The sequence below is a fragment of the Takifugu rubripes genome, chromosome 1, assembly GCF_901000725.2.
Source record: "Takifugu rubripes chromosome 1, fTakRub1.2, whole genome shotgun sequence".
Classification (NCBI taxonomy): Eukaryota; Metazoa; Chordata; class Actinopteri; order Tetraodontiformes; family Tetraodontidae; genus Takifugu; species Takifugu rubripes.
The window spans coordinates 24,002,561-24,028,396 of NC_042285.1; the positions used below are offsets into that span (position 1 = coordinate 24,002,561).

Genomic DNA, 25,836 nt, shown 5'->3' on the forward strand with positions numbered 1-25,836 from the left:
TGTGTGTGTGTGTGTGTGCTGACAGCCTGTTTAGCTCCCTTGCTATCACCTCTGTGTCCTTGCTAATAGCTGAGTGGGCTCCCTGCAGGCTCCACAGGCTGCACTGTGATTATCACTCGGCACTTGTGCAGGCACACAGGAACACGTTCACATGGATGCACACACTCATAGTGGAGAACACAAACACACACGATTACACATGCAGATACCATTACAAGAGCATAGTGCAAACATAAATGCATTTATTCAGACTAATACCTACCTTTCCCTCTCATGTAGGTTTCCTTGCAGTGTGAGTGTGTGTGTGTGTGTGTTTGTGTGTGTGTGTGTTTGTGTTTGTGTGTGTAACCGTCTCAGCTCTGCTCCTGCAGTAAATGAGTATGTCAGTGCAGCCCATATTAAGTGTTGACACACTCATTTACTGTGGCTTCCCATAAGACCTGTTCAGTAATACAGCCTATTGATGAGGCCGCAGGGAGTGTGTGTACGTGCACCTTCGCATTACTGTTGTCGGTGCTTGTGTACACTGAAGATGAAATATCGCCTGTGTTCTGGGAGGATGAATATTACTCTGTGTAAAATATCACTGAGGCATCTTTTCCTGATGTTGTGACATTACTATTTTAGAAGAGAAGAGGAAATATGATTCCTGGCTGGGCCAGATCGGGAGCAGGAAATTGGACGGCGATGAAGAACTGCAGCGAACACACCCGTTGCATGCGCTCCCAACCCCTGGAGCCTGGAGGTGTCAACAGGTGGGGAATGCTCACGCTCGCGTGGAGCTAAAGAAAACATCGCTGAAGTTTCTAACCAAGTCCTCATATGGACGTCTTTTAACTCCGAAGCTCGCAGGAATGTTTGTGCACATTCAAGTGAGGAGAGGTTGACGGAGGTGGAGCTGCCGGTCCCTCTGAGCCCGCCACCATCCCCATCAGCCAGTAACCCCAGAGAGAGATAAAGGGAGGCTTGTCTGAGGTTTTCTGCCTAAATTTTCGTTTGTGTTTTCCTTCCATGGACCATTATTTCTGGTGCTAGCAGCTTCGAGGACTCTTAACAAAACCAACAATAATAAACAGCAACCTGTGTGGGGTCAGAGGGAATCCCTAAAGAATCCTTTTCAGTGCTTGGATTGATACAAAAGAGGAAACGGAGGTGGGTGGTGGCAACATGTGGCGCGACAAGAGAGAAGCTGTCATACGTGTGACATAGGTTTCATTTAAACAGGGCCTCTGGAGTAGCTCCATCCCTGCAGGACACCAGGAATACCTGCACAGCCCAAGTAAATGGTTTTAATACATCATTTATTGGGCCAAAGCGCGTTTGAGGATGTGGAGAAGGTGAAGACAAGGCCGGTAAGGCTTGTCGACACACACCAGCAGCCAGCCTGCACCCCTGACGCAGAGCAAAGATCGCCTTACCCTCACAGCTCTGGGGCTCGGCCACACCGAGGAAAAGGTTTTGGAAATGTGTCGGGCACAATTCTGTGAGAGAAGCTCATGGAGTCTGCTGTAAAAGCAACTCTGAAGGGGGGGAATTTGCATTGGAGAACAGGAAAGTTCTGGTGAGGCAAAGATGATTAAATATAGCAGAAATGGTGGACGACTGTCTCTCCTGGAAGTTGATTTTGCTGCTCTACTCAGTTGTGAACATGAAAAATGGCATAAATAATATGAAATGCGTGAGAGAGCTGCGTGGAGGGACCCAGGCTCCTGTTTCACCCCTGTGGTGCCTTTAGCTCTCAGCATGACCTAGGAGTGATGTCAGAGTGTGTGATTTGCTATTGTCACGTCTCACAATGGTCATAAAGAGTCCGGCCTTATCCCCTGTGAAAGGAGGCAGGAAAACATGGCGGGTGTCCGACGTGTCCGACCGGCTGACGGGCAGCTTTGACATATCTGATACTTCTAACAGCCTGAGAAATTATGGAAATATCTTCAGGAAAAACCGCATAAGTTGGAATTTGTATTTTTCTTTTGTCTCTCTGTCAACGTCGCTGTGTTCTCGCAGGATTAGGTACATTTCAGCATGTTTCCTGGGTGCCAGGCGTTGTGAACTGTCTTTGTCATGTGTCTCTACTGTCCTGACCTCGTGATATAGCGCCTGTCAGCTACTTGGTTTCTGTCCTGGCACCACAACGACCAGGGTTGAGGATTAAGTAACTTAACACACAAACCACCTGTACACGTCTCATCTCGTCACCCCAGGCCACCAAAATAGCCACTTATTATTTAAAAAATAACTCCAAAAATGTTTAAATTCTACCACAAATAAATCAAAACAAATCAAAGCAGATGCCACATTGCTAATTGTTGAAATTTCATCTCAACAATTAGCAGAATTACTTCAGGCACCAGCTCGCGCGCTCGTCCTGGCTGTTTTCTGTGGAACAGAGTTACTCAGACTGAGCATGAGCGGCTGCTCTCCAGCTTCTGCCCATTAGATCCGAGCCGGTGATGTCAGCAGGAGCTTCTGAGAAGCCCGGTCAACTGCTTGGCAAGCAGAAAAGGTGTTATGGATTAGTGTATCTTAGTTTCACAACATACAGTTGTAAGTTATACACAGGAATGCATGAAGGGGAATTCCAGCAGGCTTCGGGCCATGTGATGACTTACTGTGAATTCAGGATGATTAGGAGAGGTCGGCGCTTACACTTCCAGTCCGAAGGCTTCCTGCCAAACTCTGCTCTAAAGTAGTTTTACATTCGGCGCGATCTGTTTCCCATGTGAAAATGAAACTGCAACAAGGATTTAACGCTGTTCTCTTCATTATCTGCCGCCTTTCTCTTCCTCACGTGCCGGTTTTGTGGAAGGACTGTTACAACCAACAGGTGAATTCACCTGCTGTGACGTTAGCATGTTCTTTCAGACGCTCCAGTTCAAATGTGAGGGACTCTGGGAGGAGGTTAGACTCGTGCACGCACAGATCCATCATGCAAAACGTGCCTGCAGACCTCCGGGGACGCTGATGTCTGAATGACAGTTTTATGGCGTGTGTGCACGAGCATGTGCATGACACCATGACACTGCCGCGGCCCTCCCGGTCGTCGGCTCTCTGTATGAGTGAATGTAAAAAATGTCCAGAGAAGACGATAATATCCTGTTTAGCTCACAGGAACAGCTTCCTCTGTAGGAAAAAAAAGATTGAGTTTCTAAAAATACTCATCAAACACCTTCTTTGTCATACGGAAAAGCTTCACCTGCGCGTGGTCTTTCACACAGTCGTCCACTGGTTGTTTAAATGTGTCATTACGGCCTGTGTGACTGTGTGTGTGAGTGTGTCCATTACAGGAGCAGAGAAGTCACTCTTGGGTTACTGTCAGCCATGAACCACACCACATGCACTGATATTTATTTATTTATTTATTGGTTGTGCACTATAGAGAGAGAGAGAGAGAGAGAGTGAGGGATGCATTTCACCCTGTGAAATTAGCTCCTGGCTGTTTGCCATTCGACCCCTGCGCCATGCATTTGGCTCATCATTGTGTTTAAATTCTGCTTGCAACTGACCCCTTGCTATAGCGTGTGCGCGCGCGTTTGTGGGTGTGTGTGTGAGAGAGAGAGAGACAGAGAGCACAAATGGCTCGAGTTGATCATTTTTGGTTTTCGTTAAGAGGAAAAATTCCACCGTTTATCTCCATCTCTAACGCTCATTAATATGTGAATCAGACTCTTCCATACATTTTTATGTGCTAAGACGCGCGCGCACACGCACCACCCGTTTTTCCGCCGTAATTCAGTAAATCAGCGCCAGGTTCCTGTTAAAGCTCCCAGCACAACTACAAAGCTCGTAAAGACGCGCAAAGGACATTTGCTTCCCTTGTTTTGCTCCCTTTTATTCTTTCAATCAAGAAAACGAGCTGAAACGAGAGAAAAGGCGAAGGGATCGTCATCAAAACTCGCCTTTTAAAAGTTCAGGTTTCAAAAGAAATTCTGGTGTGAATAAATGAGCGTGATGGTGGGAGGTAAAAGATGGTGAGGCGAGAGAGAGGGGGAGGGAGAGGGAGATGAAACTGCTCTTTAATCAGTAAGAGGAGGCGGGCCGAGGTGCCTACTGTAATCCGATCCACGATCACGCGCATGGTGCGCGCGCAGACCCAGACGCGGGGTGTGTGTGTGTGGGGGGGGGGGACTGTATGAGCGTCGGCGCCCGCTGCCACAAACCCGGCGGAGCTCGGGGAGGAGAGAGCGCAGAGCTGCTGAGAGGCAGAGAGGCTGAGTCTCAGTGTGAAGGAGAGAGCAGGCACGGAGGAGTGTATTTCACCGGAGAGGCGCACTTTGGAGCACATCAGAGAGGGTGCGCGTCTCTATTTTCCTGAGCCATTTTACGCACGCATCACTCTTTCGGGAGGTCCCCTGTTCGGATTTTTGCGCAAGAACGGACTTTTAACCAAGAGAACATTTGTTTCCAAATCACGCGTAAATGTGAAATCCCGAAAAGAGAACCCGAGCCAAGCACTTCGGGATGGTTTATCACGAACAGGAGTACATAAGCGTATCACCACTTCAGCTTTTAGAGCCAAATGTTCGGTCCCCCCCCTTTTGGTTCCTTTCGTTTCGTATTAATTTCACTTTGAGATTTTTTTTGAGCCAGTGATTTTTATATTCCAGGGCGCGCTGTGACTGACCGGGGACATGACACGGCGCTGCCGCCTGTGCGCAGCGGAACGGATGACGTTTGTTTAAACGCGTCTGAGTAGAAATTGTGCCAACAGAGAGTTTTATATCGATCTGAGAGACAGTCGAGAAAGAAAGTTGTGCCAGAGCTCAGCCACACGCGCGGTGTGTTGAACCTGTGTGATATTCCTGGAGAGCCCGAGGAACGCAGTCCGGCTTTTCGGTGGACTACTTGAGAAGCGTTTCAAAGACAGAGAACTGTGGAGAAAAGGGGACAGAGACGCGTCTGGACCCAAGCATCGCTGCTTAAACGCAGAATAAAAGCATCCCGGGGCAGAAGGGGGGAATTATCCTCCGCGCCAAAGCAAAAAAGATGGATTTATTCCTATGGCTGTTTGGATGTTTACTGGCTTCTCTCTGGTCTTCGACTGTCAAAGGAGAAGAAGGAGGTAAGTTTGACGAATTTCCAATGCCAGCAGAGGTGTTAACTGTAAATGGACCCGGGTTGTCAGGTTCTTCCTAAAGCATATCCCTCAAAATTCATTTCGACGGAGACAAATCCAATTTTGGATCAAAGAAAAATTGTAAAAAATGATTATTTGAGAAAGTTGAAGATATTACATTGTGTGATGTCACCCCGTGATTCGGGGATTGAAGAGCGGGTTGTAGTCTTGTCAAGAAACACAGTGAAGGCGATCACAAGTCACCACTCACAAACCTGGCCACTTGACTCGCCTTCTATTACTAATTTCCACGATTCCGTAGTTTTTAAACGCCAGCCTTTTTACAACTACTTTTCTCCGGGTTGCTCTTGAAATAATTTTTTTTTTTTTTTTTGAAAAGTCACTTTATGATTTCTAGAACTGCCGCTCTGACTCACGCCCACATCACCGACACAGGCGGCAGCAGATTGCGCGAACGCGGGTATAAATGTTGAGCCACCAACTACTGTGAGAAGGGCAGCGACTCATCCCAGCAGTCCAGCAGGGTCCGACACGGGCCGGCGCTCAGGACGCACGGAGATCGCCCCCCCCACCCCCCCTCCAACCAACACACACACACACACACACGCTCTCCCCAAGATCTGCGCTTCAAGTAGCGCAACGAGTTTTAGAGTTACATTCATGGATCAGCAGTTTCACAAACCTAGAGATCAAATAATATTTAAGACGTTAAATGTTAAAATCAAAAACAAAAGGAAATCTGAACGACCAATTGAGTCCCGGGCAAATCGTAATGTTTGTTTTCCCCGAATCAGCCGTGCGTAATTTGGGATTAAATCAAAGTTTCCGCGAGTTAGGTAGCCTATCACCAATATAGTGACTTTAGTAATCCCATTACCACCGTAAGAGATAGTCTCTAATACTCGCATTCTTCCCATATAATCTTTTCAGCTTCAAAAACCCTCTTGGAAAAGGTGTAATCATTGTTCTCCGCTCTCTGATGTAAATAGTTGGAAAGCTGGAGCGCTGCGGAGGAGCATCAGCGGGGAACTTGGCTGCATTCTAAATTATATTGATTCAGGCCTCTTTCGAGGCGAGTCTACGCTTCTGCAGATCTCATGACTTGGATTGAGTGGCGCGCCTGCCAAATGTTGCTTTGGAGCAGAACAGAGGAGAACACAGTGGAATCATTCTTTACATCGTCAGTCGTATTTGCCCCGATGCTTCAGACGGGGTTAAATTTTGAGAAGATAAATAAAAATAAGTACTTTTGTTTGCAATGATGACATGTCAACTCAAACCCGAATGGCCTGTTTTCACTTGCCCGCCAGAATAAAAGGATGTGGAGCGCCCTGTGGTGCAGCAGAATTCAGGGAACATGTGGAGTTTCAGTTGAACACCTGCCAGCAGCAATCATTGTGTGCATCTGTGTGTTTTTCTTCATATTCATCCCACAATAGAGCCACGTTCCCCAAGAAAAGTCAATTTCGGCAATTTTAAAGTAACTGACAGGGCTTGCTGACCCTCTGTTATCTTGACAATAGATGAACCGTGTTTGCCTGGAGACTCGCTCTCTCTCCCTCTCGCTTTCCTCTCCGTCTTTCTCTCTCATGCTCAGCATAACCTGGAGGATGTGGCTTCCTCAGCAGTAAACTTTTACAGATCTGCCTCCTCTGTTTCTCCAGAGGAAGCGGCAGAGCCTGAAACCGGCAGAGGAAAAGCCGCGAAAAGAAAGTGAACGAAGCGGAAGAGGGATTTTTTCTTCTTTAACTCTGCTGTTTGATCCAGTTTCTTTATTCTGTTTGATCACTGCTGTGCCTGGAAGGGAGATAAACGGACATAATTGGCCACTCAAGACCAGCTGTCTGCCTCCATAGTCTCCGCAGAAATATGCTCCACAACGAAACGGGCTAACACGGTGCTCAAGCGTGTGGGAAGCAAACAGTGAGGCCCACAGGTACCAGAACTGACCAAGCAGTGCCGTGTATATTTTTAAAGCAGTGCGGTTTCAAAAATCCCAAACCGAGGAGAGGCTATGTGAAGTTAGGTAGACGTCCACAAGTCAACGGCCTGATCAGTGCCGCCGCCCTGCAGATGATTAAATGTGACGCGCTTTTAAAAGTCGCCTCATTGTTCAGCAGAATTTGCAGATTCGGGGCCACGAGCATGTTCACAGTGATTCCTGACCGTGACTGGGCTTCCCCATTACGTAACAGGCTTTAGGGCGTTCATCTTTGGATTCCGTGGTTGTGCTGCTAGACCGGGTCGCCTTGAAGCCCTCTATCGTTACACTGGTGCGTGTGATCCACGATGGGAGCCGTCCGGATAACCCTGCGTCTCTCTGCCACTCACATTCGGGCTCAGCAGGAAGTCTCTGCCTGCCAGCACATCAGTTGTAAGCATTTGACGCCCGAGCCGTTTTAGCAGAACAGCTCACAAAGATGGAAGACTCTTCTAAAACAAGTCATTTGTCACTCCCAACTCTCAGCTGCTCTCTAATCTTGCTGGTTTATTATTGCCACAAATTGCGTTTTTGGAAAACTGGTTGATTCTTCACCAGTTTCTTCACACAATAAAGCCGAACATCCATCAAACAGGAAAGTGAGAGAGGCGGAGGAGACGGATGGAGATAATGAGGAAATATGAGTTGGGCCACAAAGAAATGAGGGGGGGTCAGTGTGAGGGGACGTTTGCAGAACGAGAGGAGACCAGCCGAGCGTGAAGCAGCAGTTGAGTGGAGCCACCTGCAGTAAACGACAGTAGATTCACCCCCCCCCCCCCACCCGTCTGCCCGTCCGTCAGCCAGAGGAGGTGAAGATTGGTGAAGATCCTAAAAGTCTGGATACGAGCGCACACAAATCATCCCTCCCAAACGGTGCCTCCAGAACCTTCCATCAATGGAGTCACCTCTTCTGTGGAAGGTTCACGTCACAAAATAGGTTAAATCAAAAAGAAACTCAGGTAGCCCAGAACGTAGGAGCTGATCCAGAATCCAAACTCTGGCTCGAGAACGTTAGAACCCCCATCACTGTAATGACGGTCTAACCGCAGAAGCTGCTCTGGCACCACCAACCCAGTTTGAAACGAGTGAATAAACATTAAGCTTATTAACCTTCGGCACCATCACCATCCCCTCCTCCCCCCTGCGAAAAAGGAAAGGACAATTAGCGGTTCCAGCAGGATCTTCTAATTACAGTTATCATGTCATTAGTAAACTGTTAGGGTTCTAGAGTCGTCATTGGCGATTGGTAATGACTGGGGTAATTAGAGAAGCCTGCGTGTTCCTCTATTTGTTCATTTATGTAGAACAAAAGTCCTCAGAGGGAATTGTGGCACCATCTTGGATGAGATGCTCGTCCTCGCTTTGTTTGCGTGGAAAAGTGTCGGTGCGTGTTTGAATTTGGGATTAAGCCAGGCTAAAGCGAGCCTGCGGTGCCCTCAGCAGTCCCTCCAGATCAGTGCCATGTGAGGCCACGGGTTGTTTTCCTTTCTCCTCGCTCTCCCTTCACGCTGAATCATCCTGTTGTTTCCCACTTTCGGTGCCACTTCACCTCTCCTTTAATAGTATCCTCTGTTTCTTTCTCCACACCTCCCTCAGTCAGTGTTCTCCCGCGCTCCGATGAAGAATCCTCCCTCGCCTTCTTTTCACCCCGCTTTGCCACGGTGGGAAATCTCTTTACTCTTTTGCTTCACAGCGTTTTTTTCCCTGTCCGTCAAGTGAATGTGCATTTTCTCATCCTTGTTCTGTCTCCTGGGACAAGAAAACAGCTCAAAAGCAGGCGGTTTTTATGCTTCCAGTCATTTAAAGTCCAGTTTTTGATCCAGTTTGCATGGCTTTATCTCTAAATTCAGAGAGATACCAGTTCTGGACCATTGAAGCCACTGTTTGAAGTCACATTGTGCCTAGAGTAAAAGATGTGGAGATAAAATGTGAAGAAATTGGGAAAATAGGCACTTCTGTGTACAATGGCACTCGAACAACTAGTCCGGGTGATTAACCTGCCACTTATTCAGCATGTTGAACTGGCAGGACAAAAAAAATGCAGACGAGGAAAGACAAAAGCCTGGGATAGACAAAAAAGAGGAGGATGTCAGCTGCTCTGAGACGCTCCTGGTGTCCCTGACAGCTGATCGTTGCTTTGATTAGTCCTGATTCCCATTGAAGAAGAGCGAAAGCAGAAAAAAAAAAACAAAATCTTGACCAGAACAGGGAAGCAAAACAATATTTTGTGGCCACATTTGAAGGAAGTATGTCATTTTGGCAGCAAAAATGTTTTTCAGGGTTTCATCGATAAGGGTGAGGAGCTTCTTTAGGAATGTCAGACTTAAATTTGACTCCTTTCGATAAGGAATAACAGATCTGTTTTCATGATACCTGAAGCTTTCTGGAGATAAGGCCTGTCTAAACAACCAGAGGTGCCTGGAGCCTCCTGCACCAGTGTTTATGTAACTGTCATTTACAGGTAGATTATCTCCCTGTTAACTCACAGCCACACTGCAGCACTTGACCCCCCCCCCCCCCCCCCCCCCCCCCCCCCCCCCCCCCCCGTCTGAAGGTGTGCTGGAAGTTAAACAAGAATGCATAAACACACTTTTGGCCTCAGTCATAAGAAGGCCAGGCGTTTTTCATCTGTCCATGCAATGGTTCCTGTGGCTCTATTGGCTGCTGGGGATGGTGATCACCATCGCCCATTTGAGCCGACGATGCAAGCTAGCCACGAGGCGAGTAGCTGCCGCAGGCCTTGTGAGGAGTGGGCGGAAGAAAGATGAAGACCCGCGTTACGAAAATGAACTTGAACCTTGAAAAGGAATGAATATGTTATTTTATCCTCTCCACTCTCTGTCTTGTGATTCTTCTGTCTATTCTTCTTTTTACTCCATATCTTCCTTCTCCCCTCAAATCAGATTAAAGGTTCTCATCTCGGTCCCGTTTCTGCGTCCCACGTGCATTCCTCGGTCTCCGCAGGCTTCTTTGCACTCATTTTTTCCTCTCACCCTTTTCCCCTCTCTTTCTGTAGTTTTCCACTGTGTTTTAATGCGAGGCACCTGGAGAAAAAGACCACCCCACCTGTTTGTGTGTTTGTGGGAGTCGTATTTTCTGTCCACCGAGGGTTTCTGAGCTGCTGACTTTCTCTTCTCTCCTGATGAGAGACAGATGTTCTCTATCCCCTGCTCCATCTCCTTCAGTCGATTCCTTGGGTTTTCCAAGATTCGGTGACTAAAAGCAGCTTGGGATCGATCCAGAAATGACATTAAAGCCTTTTATTTGCAGGTTTCCTTGTATTCCCAGGGTCACATAAAGGCTTTGTGGTACACATGCACAGGTGTATGCATGTGTACCAGAGAACAATGCTTAAAGCGCTTTGCGAGTGCTTGGTAATGCTGGAGGCTTGCCATTCGACTGAAAATGCAGCGTGAACAGTGGAAGTACATGAAAATCAATGGGGGAATTAGCATTTCCTCCTCCAGGCTGAGATTCAGACGGTCTGTTTCATTGATTGTTAAATTCCGGGACCTGTTTTCCGCAAGGTCACAATAATGAGACCGCAGAACAGACTGTTTTGAGTCAGCACGGAGCATAATAAGTCAGTCTGCCAAATAATGGCCTCAGTCTTAACAAGCGCCTTTGGTTAGTGAGACACACTTTCCTGAGCAAACCTTTGCTAAATCACTAATGCTATCATTACTGGACCCTGGCCAGTGGAAAAGAACACGGCCCTTCTTACAAAAGTTCTTGCAGAGCATCAGATCGATGAAAAGCGTCTCTTTATTGTCAGATCAGGACTCCCCACACACACACACACACACACACACACACACACACACACACACACCACCACCACCACCTCTGAGGGAAATCAAATCTGCGGCAGAGCTCAAAACAAAGTTAGGAAAATGTGCATTTGGGACCAACAACTAAAGATCCAGTTCAGCTTCGTAAAGCGGCCCCACATGGGGACATTTCCTCCCCTCACATTTCTGTAAGGGTGCATCTGAGTGTGTTAAGGCATGTGCATCTGGGGGGGAACTCGCTGAATAGGTGTTATCAGGGTGTAATAATAAAACGTGGCGGAGAGCCATAAATAATGCAGCGACCTGTCTTATATCCCTGCTTGAGTGTTTAGCACAGTTTACTCTTTATTCTGCGAGCACACGGGGCTCATTCAGCACTGTTAAAGCAGACACGGACAGGCAGAATCGGCGAACTTAAATACAGAAATGTGACATCTCCGCAACTAAAGAATATGCTAGTTTCAGTTATTAATGTCAGGCTGTATAGATGCTATCACAACTATTTAGTTCACCGTGTATGACAACACATGCATCATCACAGTTATCTCTAGGCCACCCAGGATGTGGTGAATTATTTGCGCACATCTTTTATAAATGAGCCACGTCCTGTGCGTTGCTTGCCTTTACTTTAGGACTATTTTCTGTGACCGAACATTTTTGAGTGTGTCTCAAAAAACACTTTCTGCTCAACTCAGTATGCATTCTGATTCCCCATCACTGGGTTGTTAATCAGTTTCACGTGTCCCCCCTGCCCACAACCCATATTTCTCTGGACAGACAGCTCGCCGTGCTCTGTGCTAAAAGCGACATCAGGCTGGCGGTGTTGCGAAACCCTAGAGTGTTTAAGCACTAATCCAGGTGATGCTGAGATGTAATGTATCCCGCTGGGTTATATGGGTCTGGCAACCCGACCCCCGTTTCACTGCATGTCACCACGGAGATTACAAACAGACAAGAGGAGGCAGACAGGACTACTTGGCTCACAGCGGGACGGTGACGGGAGTGGACAGAGACGGCTACAGAGCCGCAATCTGCAGGAGTTACAGTCTGCAAAGGCGTGAATCCACAAATGCTGCTGAGCGCTTTATGCATCAGGGTGATTGAAGTGTGAAATAGTTTTGCTGATTAGGGGGTTTATTCAGCCATGTCCTTGTCATACATGTGTGGGGAACATGTGGAAAAGTTGCTTCAGCTTTGACCCGTCCTGGTTCTTCTGAGTGCTGCGGGTGGCACCTCAGGCCCCATCGTGTTTATGCTCGCGTTAATGTTTGCATGCGTTGCTGCGCTTGGGCCGAGCCGGACGGTAGCCGCTCTATTTAAAGTGTTTAGAGATATGCTGCGCTCTGGCGAGTAATTTGATTTGGCTGTGTCACCCTCGTCAGCACAGCGGCAGTAAATAAAACATGTTGGACGGAGACGCTGACCACAAACTGTCCTCTCGTGGTCCAGCGCATCTCAAATTTAACCATTAGTTATCTTGTATCTCTTACGTGAGTTGCAAGTTGAGTGTTTTGATATTTATAGTATATTTAGTGACGCCTGTTTCTAGAGAAGTGTTTAGCACACGTTGCAAAGACATTGTGGAATGACGACAGCCTGAATGTGAGTGTCAGCACTCAGGAACAGGAAATTATCTAAGGGTTTTTCTCAAAAATGGGACTCTTCAACTCACAGATGCTGTTTTTAAAAGCATTTCTTTATCTACTGTGATCATCTTTTTTACCCAAACTACTGCGTATTGAGCCATGATGTAGAGCACAATCACATTTTAGGATGTTTTTTATCCAACACTATCAAAACACATCTAAGCAAGTGTTGTATAAAATGAAAAAATAGGCATTTAAAATTAAAGAAGGTCTAAACTAAGTCTTTCCCATTCCCCCTAATAATACAGATCATGGCTCAGACGTAAGCAAAGACGGCTAAAATGAGACACAGCCCCCCCGGGCTGGTTTAACTTAACAAGTCTGAGGCAGTGTGGAAGTTCAGCTCATTCAGACAGTCAGACAGTCTGCCCAATCCATCAGAGAAGGAGCCAACCAGCGCACAATAGGTGCCATACATGTGACACAGTAGAGTTGGCGTGTTATGCTGTCGGGTGTCACAGATATATACGAGTTACTCATCAATGCCAGGTTGCATCTGCTCCTCTGAATGAGCCGGATTGTTGGACACAACACAGACGCATCAGTGCAGACAAGTGGGTCCAATCTGTGACAGTAGCTGTGGCATCTGGAGGTCTCGATCTGTGTGTGTGTGTGAGTGTGTAAGTGCATCTATATAGTGTCATAGGGTCAACTCAGCATAAAGCGTCCATTCTGAGTCAGTCCCTGTCCCTCTGACTCTCTCTCTCCCTCTATCTCTCTCTCTCTCACACACACACACACACACACACACACAAACACTCACACAGGCTTTAGTTCTTCATGTTAGCTCCATTTTCTGATCCTCTGATCAGCTGATCGGCAAAAACTGAACGTGTAGGTCGGGTCAAGTATAAATACTGTGATTTATGTACAATCTCTCTTCTCCCTCTCTGTCCTTCCAGCCTCTGAGCCATGCGGAGGCTACCTAGATGCCACCAATGCCGGCTACATCACCACTCCCGGCTACCCGCTGGAGTATCCACCCCATCAGAACTGCCGCTGGGTCATCACAGCCCCCGAAGCTTCGCAGCGCATCGTCCTCAACTTTAACCCGCACTTTGAAATTGAGAAACTGGACTGCAGGTAAAGGCGGGCTCGATGTTAGAGGCATCAAAATGGATTGAAGGATCTGAAAGTCATTTTTGCATTTTTTCCTGAGAGTCTGGGTTGGACGGCTGGGAATTAAAGGGAATGTTAGTCTCTCTTCAAGAAGGCGTACTTGGCCGACTTGAGGCCAGACTCCTCCTGTTTGCCTGGCATTAGCTATCCCATAATAACCACAGTGGGACCTTCTCCTGTCCCTTGTCTCTAATTATCACTGTCTAATTGCAACACATTTACTCTCCCACAGATCAGAAAACAGATTAGAGGACTTGTTATTGTTTTTGTAGTTTTGGCTTCAGTAGTATAATGAAATAACGAGGGAATGCTGAGTGAAAAAGCCCGAAAAAGTTTAGACAATCAAAATCTAACAGGCGCTAAAAGAAAACACAGTGCGGGAAACCATTGAATAATGATTTGAGAGACTTGTTTAATGTAAGCAGCATCTCTCCATCGGCACGCATCACATATAGACGGAGATATTCCCCTGCTCTCATGTCGGGTCTCTGTTCCAGTCCTCTCTGATCCATCCATTATCAATTATACATGGCTGAATTTCCCCACTCAGATGTACTTAAAATCATTCAGACATTTCTTTGTTGGAATTGAAACATCAATATTTTAGCGACTGGCTGTTTGTTGAAAGGCTGAAAGGTCTAAGCAGCGCTTTGCTCCTGCGCTGTTTCACCTCCTCGCAGCCTAAATGAGCGGCGCCTTCCACTGTCCGCACGCCGGTTCTCGTGATTTCCTCCCTTTTACTTGACACTTATCATCGCATCAGTTGGGCTGATTCACCGTTTGCTTCTGCCCCTCCTTTGCTCTTTCTCTTTGATTTTTTGCCGCGTCCATTTTCAGATTCCCTGGAGGACAAAATCTGGTTGCAGCGCGAGAAACAACAAGCCCTGATTTATTTATCGTGCTGCGTGTCTGAGGTTGTTTTAAGCCTGTTTGTGTGTCTTTGCCTCCACTCTGACAACATACATCTCGGAAAAGCAAACGTTAACCATCCCAGTAAGGTAGCTCTGCAGAGTCGGTGGTAACATCTCGGGTCTAACAGGCTGTTATTTACAACCGTCTTCACAGCGCAGAGCTATTTAAGTCCACAGGCGTCCAAACCACCCAGCGCCTGAAGCCGCTGTGTCTCTGTTTGTGTGAGTGCAGCAGTAGGCTGAAATTGAGCTGTTGGGTTCAAAGGGCACACAGGCCAAGGAGAAGTCTGTAGTGAGCTGGAGTACACGGTTACCTAATGATTGCCAAGAACATCCTTGACCCTGGCTGTCAGACAGCATCTCCCTCTAATTTTTGCATGAAGTGTCTCTGAAAACCAGATTTAGGGACGTCCCTGTCGCAGCAATGCTTCATAATTCCCCGAATAATTGCACAAAGCAGGAAAGTCTGTGGACTCTCCATACATTTCTCTTTTAAAAACATGTTTTGATGACTCTTTCTTTCCATTGCAGTGCTGCTTCCTGTTATGGTAAAACAATCATAGAAATGTTTTTACAGTGTTTACCATAGCTATTCGATGTTTTCTTGGAATATTACATCCTTTTTGTTGGGGGGGCTTAACTACTTGTAGATGCTTTGATGCATCTTACTGTTTAGCTATTTGGTAAATATGATACATTTGTGCCATGTAGGTTTGCATTGTTACAGTTAAAAATAGGGAAGTAAGACTGTGATGTACTTCTATACATTGTGCACGGGCTAACCCCATGTCTAATGATCAAGTTTAAAAGGGGGGAAAATCACTTTTAACTGATAGAATTTACATTAATTAGACCGATTAGTGTTAATGAAGGGACGTGAATGCCTGGATTAAGGTGGATTTTCATCTTCATTCTTGTAAATTATTTTAACAAAATGTAGATTTATAGCTTTGAGAAACTGAAAACTGCCCTTAATCCTCAGATTGGGGAGGGAAATGCACACGCGCACACTCGTCCCATTGATAAAAAAAGGGCTTGTCAGAAGTTGTGCGTAAAGAATATTTTATGAGCAGTTAATATGATTTCTCTGTCTCTCTTTAGCCCATCAGACAGGACCGTTACAAATCTGCACGCAGCAGGTCAGACAGGGGGTGTCTTATTATGCTGCTGCAGTGAAGCAATCTAATCTAATATGGGTCTGATTGCAATTTAAGACGGTAATCTGTAATCTATAATGCAGCACATTTTGTTGAGCCCTCCTCTGGCTCTGTGCGCAAAATCGATGGGGGAACGAGGTCAGACGGAGAGGGAAATGTTTTCATTAGGACTCATATACAGTAGCAGTTTAAGGCTGGGCAGACGGCCGGAGGTGGGAGAAACGGATGAGCGGGAAGACTGACTGAGAGCTCGCGTTCTGATAGTACCAGTCATGACTCATCATTGGCTTCCTTGGGTTTTCCACAAGCTCTCGGAATGGCAACGCTCCTCACCAATTCATCAGTGTAACTTTCTGGAAACAGGAAATAAGGAGGTGTTGGTACCGCTGAAGGGTTAGCGCAGCGATGAGTAAGTGGGGGCTGACTGCAGATTAGGACCAGGCCTTGGAGTTTAGTCAGACTGCTGTAGGAGCTGTCAGCAAGTGAAAGATCAGCCAAATGATGGGTTTATTTCAGCCGTGATTTCAAGACTGATAGATCTGTTTTTCCCAGAAGGAATTTTTGAGCTAACGTAGAATAATTATCTCTTTCTTTTCCTTAAATGTGCAACATGGATGTAATCCATTCCTAAAGTCTGCTAGAAATGTAAATATAGAAACAAGAGTGTACTAAAAACCCATGAACGCACCAATATTTACTGATAAATATTCATTTGAGAAATTGGCAGCGTGGCAACTGCCAAAGTCAGAGAGCATAGTTTCCTCCTTTACTGTACCTCCATGCATGGCTCTGTCTTTGTGGCTAAGATCTCCATTTGGAGTGTTTGGAAGGGAGCCACACTCTCACACACACACACACACACACACACAGACACAGCTGCTCAGAAAAAAATGCAGCGTCAGGGTCCACAGAGGGCAGGTTCAAATCATCCTGACAGCTAGAGCTCCTTGCTTCTCCCTCCCTCTCGCCTCCCTCTCTCTCTCCCTCTCTCAGTGGGATCCATCCATCATCTTTGTTTCCTCTTCCTCTGCTCCTTCCGCTGTCCCACCTTTCTCTACCCACCACCCACATTGTTTCATCACCTCCTCCTGCCCTCTATTTCTCTCCATTTAATATATTTTCATTCCTTCTTCTGAATGAAAATGAGCACCTGCACAAAGCCGCAATCTTTTCATATTCATCCACACTTGAAAATGTACTTTATTTTTATGAATCATGAGGATAGAGTGACAATTTTATCTTCCTGTTTACAGAAACTTCCAATATATCAAGGCCTGCACATCTCTGTCGCCCTCAAATTGAACTGGACTAGACTGAACTCTCTGCTCTGTGTATCTGTTTAGCAGTGAAAATGTTCCATAATCGTCTGTGTTGAACCACGAAATGTGCATGTGATGCAGTCCCTGCCCCTGGATAGTGTGTCTTCACTCCTGGTGTGTAAAGCATGGCTTGAGTGCAGAGGTTGAATTCATTAGTTAGTGTGTGTTCCTCCCTGTACTTCTTCCCGTCTCTTGGTAAAGGTGAATTGTTCGTCCATCTGTGTCATCACAGCCTCAAACAAGAGGCTGTGATGACCAATTGATGGCAAAAACACAGTGATTGGACTGTGGAAAAAATGGCCAGGATGGGTCACGATATTGCAAATTCTTGGAGGGGGAGTGCCTAGACGGTGGGCATCAACTCACGTGAACAACAGACATTTCTAGGCTGCAGAGTTCAACAGGTGGGCAGGCAGTTTGCACATTTGTGGACTAAAGCGATGAGTTCAGAAGTGATTTAGAAGCTGCAGTCAACGATAGTAGCTTCAGTAGTGATTAAGACATAGACTCTGTACTCTGCTGGCATCAATCATCTGACCTCATGCTGGCTGAGCCTGCCTCCTCTCTGCTCTCCTCTGTTCTGAAAAGACTCACCTGATTTACAGGCAGAAGTCTCCAGGACATGAGAGTGCAGAGAGAAAGGCAGAATGATGCGCTCTGACACTAGCCTTAAGGCAGAACAGGGGGGAAACGAGAGGTGAAGGGACGAGGAGAGGGGGTGAGAGGAAGAGCATCCGGAGTGACAGTGAATGTACAGTTGCCAGCTGTGGGCATTTAGCAGCTGGCTGCATGTTTGAGTCAGCGTCACAGAACGGCTCACAGCAGGAGAGTCCTGCATGCTGACAAGTGCCCCAGCAGAAGGACGCCGCTGCAGGGAGAGTGCTGCAGGACCAAAGTTGGCCGTGGGACACAAGCTGAGCTTTATTTACCTCCTCATACAAACTCCCAAGATATTTATGTCCCGTGAAGTAACCATCTAGCACCTTTGCCCCAACATAAATCTCTCCAGGTAATATTTCCCACACCCGTTGACCAACTGTGAGATATTGTAGATGGAGGATGAACCTTCGAGGAGTGAGGGAACTGTCCCTTAAAGGTGAGGGACACGCACCTTTCTGCATGTCCCGCAGGCAATGATGGCGGGATTAGTGGTTTACTAAAGGTCACGGATACCCTGAAGGTCTTGCTGACACTGTATGGTTGTTACTGTACTGTGTGTATGTGTGTGTGTGTGTGTGTGTGTGTGTGTGTGTGTGTGTGAGTGTGTGTGTGTGTGTGTGTGTGTGAGAGAGAGAGAGAGAGAGAGAGAGAGAGAGTGTCCTGAGTCCTGATCAATGACTGTTAAAGCCTTAATGAGGAATCGATTTGTTGTCCTGGAGACCTCAGCAGTACAGCACACACACGTGCACGTGCACGCACACATACACATACACAGATTCACACACACCAAGCGCATGCGCGCGCACTCACACACACACACACACATGCATATATCTAACAGTTATCTCAGACTGTGGAGGCGGTCTTCACCTGGCCTGCTTCATGAGTATTAGTGATTTTACACCTCTAGATCAGCAGAACTACCTGTCAACAGCTGTGTGTGCCAAATGCCGCCTGTTCCTCACCAACATCCTTCATCCCCAGAGGTTTTACAACCACAAGAATATGATGTAGGCGGTGAAAGAAAACATCAATAGCTGAAGCTGAACTTGAAATCCTCACGTCTCGTGAGCATTATCAGTCCTGCATGAGGTATCTGTTCACAGTGCAACAGAATACAACACCATAAGCGTCTTTTTTTTTTCAATAGGCTAATTTTGAGAAGCTTTAAATTCAACACAAGCTAAAACTGAAAAAAAAAACATATGTTTTAGTGTGTGTGTGTGTGTGTGTGTGTGTGTGTGTGTGTGTGCATGTTTCATATTTCTGGGGTGCAGACGCTGCGTCTGCAGCTCTTTAAGCTTGAGAGAAGTGTGCAGGTGTAAGAAGACTCTTGACCTAAACTGTGAGAGAGAGAATGTGTGAAAGGCAATTAAGACCAAAGAAGAAGACAGGAGGAGACGATGGGAGGAGGGGAGGAAACTGGAGTCTGTTCAAACTTTCTTGTCTTACTTCAGATAAACTTGTCGTCTCCTGGCCACCCCCCCTGAAGTAAACACAGGCACCATCTCTCCAACAACAAATGTTGCCTTTTTGGGTACAATGACAGCGTCTGTGTTTTGTATTGTATGTGTTTGTTGCCATTGTTTTATGGAAAATTCATATAGTTGAATGGCTGCAGCGGATGAGTGTCAGAAGTATTTATGATTATGATGAGGACCATGAGAGGACGTAACCTGTAAAGAAGCAGCCTGGATCAAGAGCTTCAACCTTTCTAATGGGGCACCACTGTGAGCTCAGCAGGGGGAGGAGGGAAGACACCTGTTCCTGTCCATCTGTCTGGAGGTGTCGTGTTCCTGCCACATCCATCTATCTATCTATCTATCTATCTATCTATCTATCTATCTATCTATCTATCTATCTATCTATCTATCTATCTATCTATCTATCTATCTATCTATCTATCTATCTATCTATCTATCTATCTATCTATCTATCTATCTATCTATCTATCTATCTTCATTGGACAGATGGACAGATGGACAGGTTGCGGATGTTTTAATGGAGCAGGGGAGGAGGAAATTGGGAAAAAGTGGTAACAGAGTGAGCGAGCATGAAAAAGAGATGTCAAGGAATGCGAGTTAAACTAAGCTGTCATTTCCGAACAGAGGAGGAGGAAGCTGTCACTGGGATGAGACATTCCCCCGGGACAATATGACACATGATCTGTGCATGTTCACACACGCGCACATACTCTCACACACACGCGCACGCATCACTGTCAGTGGGCGCAGAGCTGCGTGTGCGAGGAACACATCATGATGGGAGAGCAGGAAGTGAAGGATCCATATAATGTCTGGATCTCTCACCTGTCAGAGAGAACAGAGAGAACCCTGGAGGTAGCCAGAGGGGCACAGGATTATCTTTTGTCTATGGACAAAAGGATAATACAATGGCTTTATCAGCACACTTACACTTGACAACAATTGAATGTGTAAATGAGTGGTGTGTGTGTGTGTGTGTGTGTGTGTGTGTGTGTGTGTGTGTGTGTGTGTGTGTGTGTGTGTTCAGGCTTCTGGAGATAGAAATAATAGTTGGCGTATTGCAAATAGAGGAATAATCAACAGCCATTACAGTAAAAGCTGCAGCCATATGATGACATTTATGTCATATTGAACTCAAAGCGAAGATGTCGACCAAAGTCGAAACACTTTCAGTTTGATTACAGAGAATTGATCAATGTGCTGGAGAACGCAGACAGGCTGCAGCTGCAGTGTTTGTTTTCGTGTGAGAAAAAAAACTGATAATTGAAACTGAATTCACTTACAAGTCGGAGCCAGATTTGTATCTCCTTTCATGGCACAATGTTAAAAGGATTTCTTTCCTGGAAGCTATTTTAGAGGCGGGCAGGTGTGTCTTTGGTATCCAGACACGGAGGCAACACTCCTGCTGTGGGTCTGCAGAGAGGTTCGAACATTTGTGGTCAGACAACACAAATGAAACGGGAATCAAAAATAGATTTCCAGCTCGAACCTTCCTTTCATTGAGCGAGGAAAAAGGCCTGCAGTGTTTGCGCTGGTGTTATATTCGACACAACAGCCTTTGTACCTTTTAAAAGTGAACGGAGCTGTTCAGAATAATATTTACATTAACTTTAACCTTTACATACACTGAGAGGACCTTTTCATGTACACATATAATCCACTTACTGCTACAGCTAGCACCAACCTGATTAGTTACAAATTAAACACACTTTCTCACAGGTGCGAGTGGGAATTCGTATCAAAAAGTGTTTTAAGGAAAATAAACACTAAGAGAAAGATGAAGAGACTTTTTAATCCCTCCTAAAAAGTGGAAAATGTGGATTTCTCTGGGGAGCTGCAGCCCTGAAGCACAGGCAGAAAAAAAAATCATTGAATTACAGCTGTAAACTAAAGTAATTTGTTCCACGTTTAAGCTGCCCGGGTCGTGTCTAGTTTTTAAAAAAATGTCACCAGTGCCCTGTCACACTCGATAAATCTCATTTTACAGTGATCTCAGAAGTGTGAACAACTTTTTCTTTTCAGATTCTATCTCTGCTTCTTCACACATCACAACAAATGTTGCAGAGCAGCAATTTAAGATTTTCATGTCTTCTGTAGGTACGATTACGTCGAGATCCATGACGGGAACTCAGATTCGGCTGACCTGCTCGGGAAGCACTGCAGCAACATCGCCCCCGCGCCCATCATATCGTCGGGGCCATCCATCCACATCAAGTTTGTGTCTGACTATGCCCACCAGGGGGCGGGCTTCTCTCTGCGCTACGAAATATACAAGACGGGTATGTGCATAACCCAACCTTTGATGGTTCTGATTCATTGGGCAAATGATTAGATTTCATTTTGAATGGATAAGCCATTGTTTAGATAAATGATGTAAATAATGCACATTTTACAGTAACATTTCATGGAATTCCAAGAAAAGCCAAATCTTAGGGGGAATAGACCTTTAAAAAATAAGCTACTGTATAACAGTGCACTCATAAAAGACTCAGCATGCTTCATTAGTTGACCAAGCCTCGTATATCTCCCTTATGTCATGGGACACGGAGACAGGAGACATGGTTGAGGACCCTTGAGAGCCCTTTAAACGGTGCAGTCGAGACATTGTCTGTGTGTGTTGGGTGTGTGCATGTCCCTCACATGGCTCCCCTTCACGCTGCCATGGGTCAGCCAAAGCGAGACCAATTGAGATCAAGGGCGAGTGAGACAGAGGGGCCTATAGTGTCGGCCCCCACAGCCGACTTGTCCCCTTCCCTCTGAAAGCATTCCACACATGTCTGCTTAATTGAGTCCTGAGTCTTAAGTCCCCTGAGATGAACACACACACACACACAGACACAGAAACACACACACACAGATATCCCAACAGGCTGGTGTGAGAAACACCGACAACCGCACGTGTTGTGTTAGTAACCTCAGCCCTCTGCGTGCGTGTGTGTGTGTGTGTGTGTGTGTGTGTACACGCATGTATGCTCAACACAGCCCACCTGATGACTTTAAAACAACAAGGGTGTCAGTGTTCACACCCACAAACTCTGGAGAGAGAAATGTGAATTAAACTTTAGCACTAATGAGAAAGAGTCGGAGTTCATTTAGTTAACCTCAAACAAGTTAATCTGTTTTGTGAATCTGCCCGAGAATACATTTATTAAGAGATTTATTGTTCAGCTGAATTGCTGATTTGTCTTGGTATAAAGTGCAGGAAGTTTATCAATTGTAGCTTGTCTGTGCCATTCATCCTCAACAGTGCTCTTCTATGATTTAAAAAAATCTAATGAAAAACAGAGATTACTTGTTTCAGAACAGAAAAACCCGCTGGAACGGCCATCAACTACTGAACCTTACCCCCCAAGAAAACACTACAAGTGTGATGTCACCTGAATACACACATAAATTAGACCTGTGTGATACAGAAGCCCTGCATTAGCATCTATAGGATTGAACACACACGTTTGTGCGTGTGTGTGTGTGCATATGTGTGTGCTTGGTGTCCAGAAATTTCCTGGCAATAACACTGGAGCCAGTTGGAAAATTCAAGCTGTTGCCATCCTGCTACCATGATCTTGTTATCCTGGAAGGTGCAACAGAACGTCTGGTTGTGTGGGTGTGTAGAATCTGTAGATGTGCCAGGGTTTGCGTGTGTGTGTATGTGCGTGCATGTGTGTGTGTGTGTGTGTGTGTGTGTGTGTGCGCGCACACATAGTGCTTAATCGTCACCGGAAAAAAATGAAAATGTAACTACTTTTTCGCTCGTTTTTGTTCTCTGTTAGATTATCTGTTGTTTACAGAAAAGAGTCATTTTTGTGGACAGTTAATGATTGTTCCCTTATTTCAGTTCCTTTTTTATTTTTCCTTATTTTGTTTTCAGCCCTTGTCTCGCTTAATTACATTAAGATTTCTTCATTGTTTTCCTTTGTTTTCTAATAAGTGAGTGTGTTGGGGGGATGTTACATTCATACATTGTCAAGTTACATTCCCGTCCCACCCCTCTGTGTCCTAAATACCGGACTCCTTCAATGCTGATTTGAATTATTTAATTATTCAGAATGCTCACATGGATACAGGATACAGTAGCAAATAAAGGTGGAAATTACAGATGCACAGTCATGCATGAAAACATCATCTATCAGGCAATGATTTGAACAAATGCCCATGGAAAAGAAATGGCACACTTTTTGTTTTTGTACATTTTGTTTACATGTCTGTTACCGTGGATACTGTAGTAAAATTCTAGCCAATCCGAAGGCAGTTTTTAGACTGAAGAGACCAATCAAAATGCACTGTCTCGCCTGTGTGCCCCCAGCTGTTATTATGACCCAGAACTTGCCAGACGCGCACACACATGAATGCACTGGCTGCACAGTTCATCATAATGCAGTCCAGCTTGCATGTCTGCACGCAAATCTTACCTCCGACACGCAATCGCACGTTTGGGGACGACATTGCAGTGGCATCTATCTGAACCATACACTACCTACCTGATCAAGTCAAATTTAATTTATTCTAAAGTAAATCAAGCTCTTCACCTCCATTTCTCCGTCTCTCTCTCTCTCTCTCTCTCTCTCTCTCACACACACACACACACACACACACACACACACACACACACAGATGCACACACCGTCTTTCCAACAACTGCTGTTGTTGTTTACATTCTGCCAACAGCTTTCAGCACTTCCTGTCTATCTGACAGCCCAGCCTGTAGTTCAACCAATCACAGAGCTTGCTCCTCCCCCTCCTGGGTTTTATTGAGCAAAGTGGATCCAGAGCAGATCGAGTGAAGTTCACAGGGAAAATGGTTTTAGACATGGTTATTAAACACAGACACGTGCACAGACCTTTATTGAGGGATGAGATGGTGTTAAAAGAGTGTGAGTTATGCTTAACAGGGACTCTAGTCATTTAGGGGTTTAGTGCTTTGCATAAGGGCACCTCACCTCCCCCAGATAAATGCCCCCTATGCATTGGCCAGGATTTGAACCCAGATCAGCTGCCTGGGAAGCTGCTATGATCACAGCTACACCACCAAAGCCCAATATCACTGATAATACAGGCACTTCTATGTTCCGGATGCCCCCAGAATTTAAAAATAAAATTTCCATTAAATTATTGTGAGTGGAGCACGTGTCTTGTTATGTAAAAGTGACTTCCGTTTGCGTCAAGAGTGTTTAAATTGGAGGAATGGCCTTCTGTGTGATTCAGAGACAGAGCCTGAAATGTCATATTTCACCACATGATAACTTGGCTAACAAAAATGACAGCGACAACAAATAATGCCGAGATAAAATGTTTCAATGTTTTTAACCTGAATGTAAAGATAGTGTAAATCAAGGTAGACAAATGCATGCCATCTTACCAGAACCCCCCCTCACCAGCACTAGCAGCAACCCCCTCCCATACCCACCTCACCCCCGTACCCACTCCTTGAGCCTTCAGTGTCTCCCAGAGATCAGTGAGCTGTAAACACCCACGTCAGATCTACCCAGCAACCCAGATACACGCTTGATCCACAGTGGAACATGTGTATCCTTCATACTTGGTCTTTTCAAACAGATGGGAAGTGGGGAAGAAAAAGGACCGAGCTGGAGCTGTGAGGATGAAGAGAAGATGCAAAAGAACAGCAGGAGGGGAGGAAATGATCAGAACATAATAAGAGAGGGCAGGGAAGAGTTCAAAGACTTTCTGAGTCATTTACCGCAAAAGATGTCCTCTATACTTTCATGCAGAATATCATGGGCCTGAAAGAGGGAACATTTCATTATTGTCATGGATTTACTTACTGAAATGATGAAAACAATAATTCAAAATGCAACTATATTTTAGACAGATCCAATTATATGTTAATTTCATCTTAAAATTGTCAACAGATATGACATAAATCATCTGTCTTCACTGCATGCACGAGCTTCTCTGGATAATTGAATGCAGCCTCCACCACAAATATAAGGCCGGAGCAGCGGCAACATGAAATATTAAGCATTTTTCTTGTGGGCTGACACAAACTGGCCCAGACACAAGGCTTGCTGATAACAGCGTACTGTAGCTCAACCTCGTGCCCTCGTCGTCTGTGTCAATTATATAGTGGCAAGGGGAGCAAAGGGCGGCAGGATAATAGCTATAATTATATCGCCTTCTTCAGCATTACAAAATTAGCTACACCTCCGACTTTACCACTGTGCCATCTTGTGCCAGAGACCTTCATGCATTTGTTTTACAAAATTCCAAACAGTAACAGCAACAATAACAATAATTGCCACACATACTCCTCCTCGTGGCGTCTGCGACGCTCCCAGGTGCATGAAAATAGAAGCCAGTGTGCGGAGACAGACGGGAGAAAGGAGGCCACGAGTGTTTTTGCTGTGTTCATGAACAAGAAGTAATGAGAAGGGAATAAAATCGCTGGGGGCAACAGAACTGGTCAGGCGTTTCCTCTTTCCCCACCTCCCCTCCTCTCCCTGACACACACACACCCACCCACACACACACACACACACACACACAGACCTACGCTACCAAATGACTGACTCTGCAGGGGGGGAGCAGACATGAGGGGAACTAAGCGACAGCCCATCTTTCTGTGTCTCTCTGACTGCATGGCCTAAAAGTGTTCCTGATATTCAGTGCGTGTACATGTGCCGTTAGTATCAGTGATACAGATAAGAGACATCTGAAAATGATCTGTGGAAAACAA

General features: G+C 45.8%; 1 protein-coding gene across 5 annotated transcripts in view; it reads left to right on the forward strand.

Moving 5' to 3' along the window:
- Positions 1-4,153: 4,153 nt before the first annotated feature.
- Positions 4,154-25,836, forward strand: part of LOC101069872 (neuropilin-2-like) — a 62,776-nt gene continuing 41,093 nt past the window's right edge. For all 5 annotated transcript variants that reach the window (XM_029839777.1, XM_029839781.1, XM_011618703.2 and 2 more), the window contains exons 1-3: positions 4,154-5,062; positions 13,398-13,578; positions 21,243-21,424. In XM_029839777.1, coding sequence (XP_029695637.1) covers positions 4,987-5,062; positions 13,398-13,578; positions 21,243-21,424 — 439 coding nt within the window. In that variant the 5' untranslated portion in view covers positions 4,154-4,986. The remainder of the gene's footprint in view (positions 5,063-13,397; positions 13,579-21,242; positions 21,425-25,836) is intronic.